This window comes from Eulemur rufifrons, chromosome 7 (assembly GCF_041146395.1).
Source record: "Eulemur rufifrons isolate Redbay chromosome 7, OSU_ERuf_1, whole genome shotgun sequence".
Classification (NCBI taxonomy): Eukaryota; Metazoa; Chordata; class Mammalia; order Primates; family Lemuridae; genus Eulemur; species Eulemur rufifrons.
The window spans coordinates 246,439,613-246,453,729 of NC_090989.1; the positions used below are offsets into that span (position 1 = coordinate 246,439,613).

At 41.3% G+C, this 14,117-nt stretch overlaps 1 protein-coding gene across 2 annotated transcripts in view; it reads right to left on the reverse strand.

The window, feature by feature from the left end:
• The window catches only part of MOB3B (MOB kinase activator 3B), a 181,065-nt gene that overhangs the window by 110,219 nt on the left and 56,729 nt on the right, over window positions 1-14,117 (reverse strand). For both annotated transcript variants that reach the window (XM_069474322.1, XM_069474323.1), the window contains exon 2: window positions 6,909-7,524. In XM_069474322.1, the coding sequence (XP_069330423.1) occupies window positions 6,909-7,326 (418 nt within the window). In that variant the 5' untranslated portion in view covers window positions 7,327-7,524. The remainder of the gene's footprint in view (window positions 1-6,908; window positions 7,525-14,117) is intronic.

Sequence of the window (14,117 nt, forward strand, 5' to 3'; positions counted from 1 at the left end):
CTGTCAATTCTTCAGCAGCTGGTGGGGGCAGAGGAGTGGATTCAGCTATCTCTGCACATTTTCCATGAATAGACAACTGAACAGAATTGAGTAGCATCAGAATCTAGAGACAAGTTCTTAAAAGGAACAGAATCTTAGAGTTCCCACCAGTAAGGACCCAGTAGAGTCTGCATCAGATGCAGGGCCCTGGCTGTTTTCAAATCCCTCCTTGTGACTGGGGGTTTTGTCTTAGGACATCCCTTAGAGAGGATCTAACAGCTGATGCAACAGGCAGGGGTAAACCGTGTCTGATGTTGATTCTGCCGTAAGAATATCACAGACATGAGATGCTGGAGTTGTTGAAAGTATGGGATTTGGAGTTGGGCCACTTTGGGTCTGAATCCCATTTCTGCCTAAGTGATCCTGGGCAACTTACTTAATCCTTTTGAGTCTTAGTTTTCTCATCTGTGAAATGGAAATCATACTACTTGCCTTACAGGGTTGTTTTACAGATTAAATGACATAAGGCAGCTCAAGTGTTTAAGGTAGTATGTGTTCAGAAAATGGCAGCTTTATTTTTATTCCTTCCCAACTAGTAAATTCTTAGGAAGCCAAACAATTTACTAGATCCCAAAGATGAATCATGTTTCCAGAGGCTTAGAAAAACTCTCTAGTTCACAAGGTCACTTTAGGGGGCTGCATTCTTGGCAGAGAGTACTTTGAGAACACTTTTCCCATCCTCTTGGTGATCCTGATTTGAGCTCAACAACATTTTGATTTTAATAAGTGGTTTGTCCCAGATGTGACTAGTGGCCTATCTCCCCACTTCTCTTGCTAACCTGCACCCACTCTGCATTAACGGAAGCTGGTTTCACATTGGACTTGGGCAGGTTTAGTACTCAGTCTTCTGAAAACCAAGCAAGAAGACCCATTCTAGTAGATGTCTCTCTAATGAGCTAGATGCTCATCCCTGAAACCAGGAGTTGGTCTAGCTCCTCAACAAACACTGGAATTCTCCAAAGCCTTTGAGAGATGTCAATCTGAAGTATTTATAACCCCTATCACAGAGTGATTCAGCAATGAAGACTGATAATTTTTAAAAATCTTGTTGAGTCTTTTAAAGAATATTTTATTTTTCTAAGGATACTGTTCAAAAATTGTTTACTAGTCTCCACAAGTTTGGTCGATAGTTATATAGAAATGTATGGAGACAGAGATAACTAACACACATTTAGTTTTCAACATCACTTATGTCTCAAGCTCTGGAATGGGTGTTTTTACTCATATAGCCTCATTTAATCCTTACAACAGCCCTGTGAAGTCAGAATTATAACCCCTGGTTTACAAATGGAATGGAAACTTAGGGGTAATGTCACACAGCAGCTTGAAGTGGCAGAGCTAGTTGATTAAACCCAAGTCTCTGTCTACTAGTCTAGTTCTAGTTCCACCACACTGTAAATGTATTTTGTTGATGCCCATTCTGTCTTGCCAATGTTATTTAGATTTATATCAAAATAAAAACCATGTGGGAGACATACAATAGAAAATACAGGCCGGGCGCGGTGGCTCACGCCTGTAATCCTAGCACTCTGGGAGGCCGAGGTGGGCGGATCGTTTGAGCTCAGGAGTTCGAGACCAGCCTGAGCAAGAGCGAGACCCCATCTCTACTCAAAATAGAAAGAAATTATACGGACAGCTAAAAATATATATAGAAAAAATTAGCCGGGCATGGTGGCGCATGCCTGTAGTCCCAGCTACTCGGGAGGCTGAGGCAGGAGGATCGCTTGAGCTCAGGAGTTTGAGGTTGCTGTGAGCTAGGCTGACGCCACGGCACTCACTCTAGCCCGGGCAACAGAGTGAGACACTGTCTCAAAAAAAAAAAAAAAAAAAGAAAATACAAACTTTAAAATGCAAAGGCCAATCATAAACTCAACTCCCCAGTACCCCATGTCTGAGAAGCTCAGCCCTATGGACATTTTTCATTCTCACAGGCCTTGGTATAATATTTTGAGAGAGGATGAAACTCAGCCGCAGTCTCATGAGAAAGGTTGTCAAAAGGATGCAATGATTTCTACAATGCACTTGACTGATGAACAAACTATTCATTTTAGAAAAATGTGCAGAGCAATTTAGAGCAACTAGACATTCTGGACATTATGTAAACTGCTCGAGGACAGGGACTCTGTCTGCTTTGCTCTCTTGGTACCTAAAATAGCTACTTGGCAAACACTCACTGAATGAATGAATGGCAATAACAGGTAGCTGTAGGCCAGCAAAGGGTTTTCATGAGGCTAAGTCATCCTCTGCCCCATCTTAGAATGGAATTTGGGAATGGTTAAAGTACCTGGACACACTCTGCAGGCATTTCAGAGATGATTTTTTAAAAGAATCAAAAATCAAAAAAAGATTCATTTATTTAAAAGTTCTAGCAAAACAAACAAATCAGGTTTATGAAATTTCTTCATCCTAAACAACCTCCTAAAATCAATCATTGAAAAGCCTTTAGCCATGTGAAGGAAAATCTGGGAAATAATGACATAAGCAATGAATGGTAGCATATGACAAGGGCATAGATTTTCAGTCAGATACTCTTAAGCTCAAACTCTGACTGCTAAATTGGCATTAGCTGTACAACCTGGAGAAAGCCCCTTACCTTGTTTAAATGTCAGGCTCCTCACTGGTAAAATGGAATATTAACTTCACTTTTGCTTTATTGAGTTTTAAGAATTAAGAAAGATGAACAGTGGTAGGCACACTGCCTGGCATTTAGCAGGCTCAATAAATATGAATTCCCTCCCTTGCTTTCCTTAATCTTTCCTGCCCTGACACTTGTTTCAGAGGTAGGTAAGATCATGTCACTGTTTTATAAATGTTCTTATTCCTCCTTTTTAGAGACTTTTTAAAAACACATGAGTTGGAGGAGCTCTAAGTTTTCTACTCATCTTTTTCTGAGTATCAGATCTAAAACATTAAATCCTATTATGTAACAAAAACAGGGAATCTGGGGGCTAGAACATAAAAATTATTGTAATTAGACTGGCAATAGAATTCTTTTTAAAGTCCATGGCTTTCTATTTTTCTGTCTTGGCAGTTATCTCTAAAAATGGTTAAAGAGATACAATCAAAGAAGAGGTGGCCCTTGCTTCTGAAGTTACTGTTTTGAGGGCTTTAACAGGGACATCTGTTGGGTTTTTAACAAAGGAAGCCAGAGGAGTTCAAGGGAGAGTGAAGGAGACTATAGTTTACAAGGGATCCACATCTGTTTGGTATTCTCCCATCTGAGAAAGCTCGACTTCTGAAATAACATGGGTCGCAGTTAAACTTGAATCTAGGAACAGATGAAAGCTTTCCTTTCCTCAGTGTTTCAGTGGTAGAGATCAACAGCTGTTTATATCCTTTAATACCTAACTAAGGATGAAGCCTTCACATCTGTCAGTATTTTCCGGTTCTATTTCCTTGGATCACAGTGGGGAGGAGGTAAAGTTTGAACCCCTCCCAATTCCTAGGCAGGAACACAGAAATACGCCCAGGATTCAAAGCTATAATTCTAAGCAGAACTCCCCATTTTTCATCCACCCAGGGTCTGCTGTTTCCGTAGAGACTTCGTGATAATTTCCATGATAATGACTCATGACAGCACAAAGATCAAAAAGAAGAAAAGTAGGCTGGAGTCAGGAGGAGGAAGAAGAGGAAGAAATGGAGTGTAACAGAGAGAATGGCTCCTAAAAATAGGTTCTTGCAAAAGACCTCGACAATAACATCTGAGGGTAAACCACACAGGTGAGCAGGAGGCTGAGGAAGACCCTCATAGTGAGGGCAGATGGTGATGGTTTTACTAACCCCTACCATTACACCTTGGAAAAGTTAAACAGAGAAAATAAAACACCATGAAAGCAAGGTGCAGGAAATATCTAGGAAGGAATAGAAAAAGATCTGGAGACATTTTTTTAAGTTTGCTTTGATCATCAGTGCCACGAACATGTAAAGACCTTATAAAGGTTATTTTTCCACTCATCTATCCATTCATCCATCCAACAACTTATAAGACACCAGGACTAGACTTAGGGCTGGGGGATATTCAAATGAATTAGACATATTACATAGCTTAAGGAGCTTATATTCTAATAGGTATAAGACATAGTGTCTGAGCTGGGCCTCAAAGGAGAGAATTCTAGACAAACAAGTGGGTGATTACAGAAGGAGAAAACTACATGGATAAAACCAGAGTGGTAAAAAAACAGACTGTTTCTGGGGGAATGAAAAGCATTCTGGGTGGCTACAAGAAACAGAGTAATGTTGGGTGCTTATTAAAAGTGCAGGTTCATGAGAAACTTAAACAATTCAATAGTAAGAAAACAAATAACCCAATTAAAAAATGGGCAAAGGCTATGAATAGACATTTCTCAAAAGAAGACATATAAATGGCCAATGAGTATATGAATGCATAAAGAAAATGTGGTTTATGTACACAATAAAATACTATTCAGCCTTAAAAAAAGAATGAAATTCTGTTATTTGCAGCAACAGAGATGAACCTGGAGGGCATTCTGTTAAGTGAAATAAGCTCAGCACTGAAGGACAAATACTGCATGATCTTTATGGAATCTAAATAAGGTGATCTCATAGAAGTAGAGAGTAGAACGGTGGTTACCACAGACTGGAAGTTGGGGAGGGAGGCTCAAGAAATGTTGGTTAAAGGATACAAAATTTCAGTTAGATAGGAGGAATAAGTTCAAAAGATCAATTATACAACATGGTGACTACAGTTAAAAAAAAGTGCGGGTTCTTAGGTCTCACCTAGGAGATTCTGATTTAATTGTTAAGGGAGAAGATCAAGGAATTTGCATTTTGAACAGAAAGCCTAAGTAATTCTGATACAAACAAAAGTTTGACAACTCTAATTTCAATAGCTTAACATTTCTCAAAAGATACTAATGATGTTCTATTTAACAACAAAAAGAAAAGGTACCAGGGTCAAATTAGGAAACGCCACATACTAAAGTATTCTTTTCTTGAAAATTCATAATGTACACTGGTATATTAAAAACCCTGCAGTAAAGAAGTCAATTTCACTTGGCATTTCCCAAACTTATTTTTCCATGGGGGGGGGGGGCGGAAATCATGGTACACTCATTGAGCTCTCTCAGAATAACAGAGCATAAATTGGGTAGAGGTGAAACAGAGAATTCTGATCAGGGAAGCTTGTCATCTGAGCATGCAATGACTAAGAAAATGTATAGAAAAAGAAAAAAGTCAATTACTCTGGGGGATATGAAGGCATCCATTGATTTCCTCCAAACAAAGCCTAAAACCATCTATGATGTCCTGTTTTCCAAGCAGACAGCCAGAGGCTCCCTCACTCTCAAGTAACACACCATGGCTCTGGGCTTGTAACCACAGCTGCCAGAGAGAGCAGGAATGCCCCGAGTTCAAAGCATCCAGGAGCAGACACAAGGGGAATGATGAAGAAGAGTTATCCCTACCCACATTTATTTATCTTTATTGCTATCACATGTTCAGTACAGAGCATTGGCAGCTGCTTGAAAGGCTTCTGGAAAAGAAAAATTCCTCCCAGCTCCAAATGTAGCCTCCGACAGTCAATGACAACGCAAAAGACATGATCCTAGGAAATTCCCACTCCTCCAAGGTGCATAATAGATGCCAAAGGGAGTTTTTGAAACCTGTCTTCTTCCTTCTACACTGTGAATGGAGGGGATGTGCCCTACCACACACCCCACCTCCTTCCTGTTAACAAGGGACAGGAGAGCACGAGGGGACGGGATAAGCCAAGGCAACACCAGCATTCTGACATATTAGTTTGTGTGCTGAATATTTCAAGATGTATATACTGCACCAATCAATTGATACACTTTTTTTTCTGGTATAAACTTAATTACTTCCATACACCCCTTCTCAACTTTCCATATGCCACATAGGGACACCCCTCCCCCACATCTAGAGGTGATTTCAACTGTGTGTTTCAAATACTCTCTTTGTGCTCCAGCCATCTCAGAGCTTTGTGATAATACTTTCCAATGGCACAAGTATTTATTCAATCATTCCACAAACATTCTCTGTTTACAAAGGTTCCAGGGCAATGTGCTAGGCACTGGAGATAACAACAGTGGAAGTAGGAGATTGCTCATTCCTACTACGCCTAGGGCATAAAACACTACAATTCTAAATTGAGCCTATCAGTACATGGGAAATCCAATGACTAACAGCATAAAGAAATATAAGAGGTAGAAAAGATTTGGTCCTTCTCCTTGAAGCATTTCATGGTCTATAGCACAAAGAAAACAAAATGATTTGCATTTCAAGTGTCCCACTGGGTCCAGCAGCTATGCAAAGGTCAGAGTTAACAGCACAGCCTGGAATTAATAATCTATGACTAGGAGAGGGAGGAGAATGCCAGGATCTTTTTTTTTTCACCAGAATCTAAACCCCATGTTTGTTTCATCCCCAGACAAATCCATGAATTCTCATACTGGGATTTCTTAATCCTGAGATGAATACTAGTGATTGCATCAGAGTCAATGTAACTTTAACTGGTCAATTAGCCAAAAAAAAAAAAAAAAAAATTTTTTTTTTACCAAGTTCAGTGGGTGGGTTTGAAGTCTAGTCCTAAGGAAGCCAACGAGATAAAATCTAACATTTCACCAAGTCAGTGTTCCCCAGCCTGTGGTATGTGTACCACTGGGATCCACAAAATAAACATAAGTGTTCCATACATGTGTTTTGTTTTTTTTTTTAATTTCAATGAGGCTCTTAGATATGAAAAAAGAAACTGTAGGTGTATGAATGATGGAATTTAGGGAAACATTGACGTGTGTGCTTCCTAGCATTCAAAGGCAGTCTGTAACTTTTCTGAGCTTGGGGTGGGAGTAGGGGTGGTTGGCAAAAAAACTGAGAACTGGTTATGGACTTACCCACACATGTTGGAAATATGTCCTCATTGTTGATCTGAACCTCGATCCAATCCATAAGAAGGTTCATGTACTGCGGAGCTGGCAATGCTGTCGGCTTCTTATACTTGAGGTCATCCTGCCACCGATACTCATATTTGGGGCCCCCTGACATCACAGGGCAGGTCCGCTCGGTGCAGAACTCACATATGGTGCCGTAGATGAGGTTGATCCGATTGAAGAAGTCCACCACATGTACAGCCACCCAGTCATTCTGGTCCTCCCCACTGGGCAGCTGCACGGCTGCCTTCAGGTCCACACCCGAGTTGAGGGACGCCTGAGCCCGTTTGTGCAGCTCAAACCTCTGTGTACCGGGTTCAAATTTCCTCTTGGGCCGGAAGGTCTTGTCCTTGTTAAATACCTGTTTCAGGGCTATGGACATGGTCTTCTCCTTTGCTTCCTTTCTTTTGCAGGAATCAAAAAGGCACCTGGAACTTTTCAGGGAGAGATCGCAACCCAACAGGGTTTTCCACTGCCAGCCCTCAGGCCCCAGTCTTGCAGTCTACAGCTTTTAATCTCTTTTAAATAGCCCCTTCCACCTTCCTCTTGAACGATTTCCAAGGGAACCTCATGTTCCTTCCTAAAGACAGAAGAGAAAAGGGAACTCGTGAGTGCCCAGTTTCCATTTAAGAAATGACAAAGGCTTAGACCTGATTTTGCCCTCGTGTTCCTTGCTGTGCCCATTTCCATGCAGGTATATGGACATGAGGTCAAGCCACTGCCCTGTGACTTGGTACTGATGATGGAAATCATGCAAATAACTAAAGAAGAAAAGGCATCACACTTTCTTCATGGCCTTTGTCAAATGTCTGCGGGCTCTTCTCTGTGTGATCATAGGCTCAGGGGACCTCTCCAAGAAGTTATGGTGTTGATCAATGACCTGTCCCTATCCCACATGGGCTCCTTTTTGAGCCCCACCCTGCCATTGCCCCCTGATGGGTATGGGGCCACTACCCTGTGGACCGCTGATGGAAGGGGGCGGCTACCATACCAAGCTGGCTAATAAGAATGTCTCTCTTGGGAATTTGGAATCAGGACCTATTCTTTCTTGGGCATTATCCATGAGAGGTGATAAAAACTGGGTGTGATTGAACGCTGTTTGGACCATGTGTAGTGGAGTTGAGACAGCTGGTCTGCAGAGCCAAGGTTGGGGGAGAGAAGGAAGAGGAAGAGGAGGAAGCTGTTGATACTCAGAGAAACAGAGACAAGAGCCCAAGTGGCCTCAGGGAGAGGAAGATATGAGAAAAACAGAAAGATAGTGAGAAAGGAAGCGTGGCTTCTGGCTTCTTTAGTTCCTGATAATCTTCTAGAAACTGGTTCCAATTCCTCTTGAAGCCCAGCTGTACCTCCCACCTTTTGGGATACATTTGTTTTTCCTGAACTAGTCAAATAAATCCCTTATTTTATTTCAGCTAACTCAAGTTCTGTTTCTTTCCAAGGATGCCTAACTATGACAGCATTTGTCACCCCTACAATGTGCCATCCTACCTAACCTTAATATCACACCTTATCACACTGCACTTTGAGGCAGAGCTGTCCAAAAGCACTTTGTGTGACAATACAAATGTTTTATCTATCCTGTCCTATAGGATACCCATTAGCCACATGTGGCTATTGAGCACTTGAAATGTGGCAAGTGTGACTGGGGAACTGAATTTTATATTATATCTAATTTTAATTAATTTAATTAAATAGCCACACATGGCTAGTGGCTACCATAATGGACAGCACAGCTTTGAAGTCTTCAATGTTCTCTTCTCCACTATCTTATTGACCCTTACAAAATTCTGGTGAGGTTTATAGATTTATAGTAGGCATAATAGATTTTCAGCAGGTATCCTTCCCCCTAGATCTCAAGGAGATAAAATTACTTATCTAATAAGGTCCATAGCTAGCAGGGGGCACAGTTGGTATTAAAATCCAGTTTGTTGACTCCTAGCAAATGCTTTTTCCATGTGGCCTTATATTTTAAAAAGTAATGGCCTTTGACCTTTCTTTCCTGCTGGTTTATGAAGCTCCCTTTAACCAGAGCTTCCATCCACATATTCCCCAAAGACTGCTAGTATAGATTGGCTAGAAGTGAAAGCTATGTCCTGTGGCCTTCAAATAGAGAAGAGAGAACTGATTCACCACAGGTCAAGCCCTAACAAAATGAGCCAACAGCTGTAGCCAGATTCAGAAGAGCCCATCATGAAATCCGTTAAAATGGACTTGGAGTACGATCCCATAGAACTGTTTTTTCTCTACCTGGAATAGGTTCTTCCATTCCACACTCAAATATGGCTCGATGATGCTTCCAACCTTAAGTATGAAAGCAAAGTAATACACCTGAGACATCCCATTAGCCGCTTACACCCTGCTCTTTGCTCAGAACTGCTAATCTTGCAGCTAAGTGCCTCTCCCCCCACTCCCTGCAGCCTGTGCCAACTCACTTCCTCCCTCTTCACCCCACCCTCCTCCTAATAGGCTTTCACCAAAATGCCCTATCTGTGACATGGTTATTTTCCCTCCTCACATGACATTGAACACACACACTCCCCACAAAGAGATCCATGTGGAAAAGCAGATCACATGACACTGTGCCTGAGGCTGCCTGTGAAATCACACACTCTTGAGTACTTCGGAATGTCACCTGCAAGGATCTCAGCACACAAGCTCTGCAAACTCTAGGGAAGGAATGGGGCAATCTCTTTTTCAAAAGAATACCTTCCCAAAGGCTTAGTCTGCTGGAAAGAGGCTTAAGAAAACTGAGGGCCTTCAAAGGGCATTTCCAAAAGAGAAGTAAGAGCTGGAGGTTGGGAACACAGAGAAAGGATGGTAAGCACTTAAAAAAAAAAAAAAAAGTACACAATAGTCTCTCTATGTCTCAAATGTTAATTGCTGATAGTAAAGCAGTAAACACTCAACAGCTGCCCCCTCATGTCTTGAGCAAATAAGACTTGCTGTTCTGTTATTCTGATAATGAGGGCACCATCAATTCCCACAGTTCTCAGAGCAACCTTCTTTCATCACCTTGCATGACCCTTGGGACCACTAACTCTGCTGTTTCCAGTGGCCCAGAGTGTCTGCTTGCATGGACACCAGTGTGGAAACCTTTGCAGACACCATCAGCAAGTCCGCCTGGCACCTCTGACCGGAGCACATGAATGAGACAGAATACTCACAGCAAATCCTCCCCATCACAAAGGCTGGCAGTGACTGGCACTCCCAAATAGTTAAATAATTATTAAAACCTTGTTTGAACTTTGGGGATTTTTCTTACAGAGATACTTAAATAACAAACTTCAAGATACCAATCTCTTGAACTAGATGGGCATTTTTCCAAAACCTTAAATCACCCTCCCTTTTTGCCCCAACTTAACAGGCTTACCTGAGAGAGAGGGCATCTTTGGAGGACTATTTCTCAACCAAATCCCTTCATGCTGCTGTTGCCCACCATTTATTGAACACTGCCATGCACCAGATTCATTACATCTATTATTAACATTTCTAACCCTCTCCCACCACACCTTGCATGGTGGAAGTTTTTATGATCATTTGATATAGCAAAAACAAATGAGGTTTCAACTAGATAAAATAATTTTCCAGAAATCACAAAGTTAGTAGATGGTAAGGCTAAATTTTGAACCCATCTCTCTGGCACTGAAACATAGATCTTTTTCTCACTAAAGCTGTTTTAAAATCTCATGACCATTTTTATGTTTTCAAAGCTCCTGCACTTGCATATTTCAAAGCTCCTCGCAAAAAGACTACAAAGGAAGCTAGAACAGGTGGTATTATTATCTCCATTTTATAGACGAGGAAACAGAAACTCTGATCTCCTGGTGTTTGGTCCAAACTTGTTAATCATTCTGACACAGTCAGACATGAGGATGTGTCTTTGAGTGAAGCTTTTTCACCCAAAGTGAAATCTCTTAAGAAGGGATAGGCTTGTCAGCGAGGCCCCCATGTATAAAGACAATGGCAATCCAGGACGGACAGTAACAGATTTGCGATGCCACTGAATGACTGAACAAAGAGGCACCCGTCTGTGCCTTTTCCAAGTGCCACATGCCATATTGGCACAGGTACCCCAAAGAGTTTTGAAATTAAAAAGGGAAAGTAAATCCACCTGGCCCTACTTTTCCAACCCAGAGCCCCACTGGGACCCCTGCTGATAATTTATACTGTCAGCTAATTAAATGGTCGAAGCAGTGCTTATCAAATGTCAATGCCAGATCTTGTTAAAATGCAGGTTCTGCTTCAATTGGTCTGGGTGGCACCTAAGATTCTATCTAATAAGCTTCCAGGTGATGCCCAACCTACTGGTCCATGGATGACACTTTAAGTACCAAGGCCTGATCTCACTAAGGGAGCTTGTTAGAAATGAAGACTCTCAGGCTTCACCCCAGACCCAGTAGATCTAAATCTGCATTTTAACAAAATCTCAGAAGAAGTATATTCTTTGCGAAGTAATGGGTTGGAGCGCTGCCTAGCTGGCTGAGTAAAGGAATGAATAAATAAACTTCCATTTGTTGTTTTGTCGACAGTTTGCTTCATAAACAGAGTCTTCAGTTGAGTGTGTTTGGGAAAAAGAATAAGGACAGACTCACTGTTTTGATTACAACTGCCTTGACAGATGGTGACAATGACCAGGTCTTTTGATCTGGACTGACTTGGATAGCCCAGCACTCAGCACCTAGGAGGTCCCCAGTGAATACCTTTTTATAAATGCCAGATGGAGCACAACTGCTGCTACTACAGCCTCATGCAGAAAAGCTTCTTTGGCTGACGGAAAATGTTGCACTAGCAACAACCCAGTGGTTATTCTCCATCCTTGTCCAGTCTCCAGAAAAAAAGGAACAAGTCATAAGTTTTGTCGCCTGGGCAGAAACTAAAAGCAAATTCTGTGTTATGAATAGCACCCATGACAATGCCAGTTCTCGGTAGATATTCGAAGCCAATTGCTCATTCAATCAATAAACATTTATTAAAGGCCTTATATGTGCCAGATACAAGGCTAGGCATGAAGGACATAGAGTTAATTAAAATTTGGTCCTTGCCCATGAATACTTTACAATTTAGTGTCTAGTTCTGAGGTTAGTTATTGACTTTAAATTCTGCAAAGTTCAATGCACCAATATGGACACTGATGTGATTCCTTCAGAGTATTACTCAGGTTAAGGAATGAAAAGGACAATAAAGAGTGAGGTCTTTGGAAAGAGAAAAATGGAAATCCAAATAAATAGCATAAAACTGACAGGAGCTCCATGTGTTCTCCATATTTCCTGCCTAATAGATCAATTATAGCAATAAAACATGTGCACTATAAAAATATGCAGAGAGAATTCGGCTGGGCTGCAAGGGAATGTTGACAAGGTAACTAAGCAACACTGGCAAGGAAAGTTCTTATTTTTCTTTTCTTATTGATGCCTTTCACCTCATTAGTTGAAAAATCAAAGAGTCCTTGCCAGGGATAAGGAAGACATGAAACAACTCTCCCACTCACTCCTGAGAGATCCATCTTCTCCAGCCATGACCACCTTAAGAGGCCTTGGTGGTACCTAAGGGTGAGAAGGAAAGAAAGGAGATGGACCCAAAGCTGATACCAGCGGGGGAAAAGCAGTTCAGTATCATCTGTGGGACAGAGGACTCTTCCCAGCAGGATTAGCTGGCAGGATGACTCCCTATGGGGCGGCCACAAGAGAAATGCCCCAGAAATACCCCATACAGAGGAGGTATAGTATCATCTTCATTGCTGGGGCCCCAGGATTGATAATGGTGCCAGGCACAGACTTGACTTCACTGCATGTTTGCTGAATGAATGAATAAATGACAGTGAACGATGAATGCTTTGCATCAAAGTGAAACCACAAAAGAGCAACCAAATTGGACCTCCTGCCTTTAGTTATTTGGAGATTCCACCTCTCCATGTAAGCTCACTGCCAGCTCACTGAGGCTAGATATTTCCATTGGCTGGGATGCTCTGAAGTTACATGCCCATCTCCTGAAAGGACAAGACGTCTGTCCAACCTCTCTTTCAAATGGGCTCCTCCCTTCCTCTGTGTTATCTAAAATTCCAACTCTTCAAAATTGAAGAATGACTAATCTAATTTCTCATCTTCCCACAATATTTTTCTGTTTATGGCTGGAATAGTTCATAGAACCCTCCTCCCACACTCCAAATATTGAATAAAAGTGGATTAGGTTTTTATTTTAGAGAGGTGTGTGTGTATATTAATAAAATAAACATCGTCTGACCTTCCCACACTCCAATAAAGAATGTGCCTAAAGATGCAACTCCATCAACTCTTATGAGCTGTGTTACTCCTGCCTACTTATTAGGTGCTATCTTTGCTCACAAAACAGCCCAACAATTGGAGAGATTCCTGACTGAGAATCAGCTTTGCTATTTTTTTTCCCAACTAATCCACCTCCTCAGCTTTGGGCTGCCATATCGCTGCATTTTGTTAGATTAGTTGGGAGAAATATTGCTGTCTCGTTTTCATCTTCAAAGATATGCATGATTTTAGAGCTTTAAAATGCACATGTCACTTCTGAACGCAAATGAAGTCAGTATGAATAGGTGTAGCCCTACAGAAGTCTGTCAAATGACACTTACTCCTCATCACCTTCTAGCTCTTTAAGGGCCATTCAAATTGCATTCTCAGTGTTTCGTAGGCTTATTTAGTCATCAATGTGGCCATTCTGGCATTAAAAGTATGAATAAATATTCTAAAAAAGAAAGCACTGCGTGCATCTTTATAGACTGTAGCAGTAGCAACAGCTGCAATAAATCGATGCAGAGGTGTTTTCAGCAAAGATCCATAATGATTCACCAGTTCAGACTCTGAAACATCATCAGTCAGAAGAGGGCACTCAGTGGTGGGAAAGAATGGAAAGGGTGAAAGAAAAGAAAAGAGTGGTATTTATTTGGTGTGGTTTAATACACCACATACACACAGCCTACAGAAGAAAAGACAGACTTTAAAAAAAATGTTTTTTTAAATAAAGAGAATGATGTCCCTTCTGGATGACAATACAAACTAGCTCAGATTCCCAACAATGAGGAAGATGGGGAATCTTTGGTCCAACCTTGATAGGGTCGATCTACTCTTACCACAGTCTTAAAAATAAATAGTGAAAGTAAAATTATTACAAGATAAAAGCTCAGTTGACTCATTTAATCTTTAT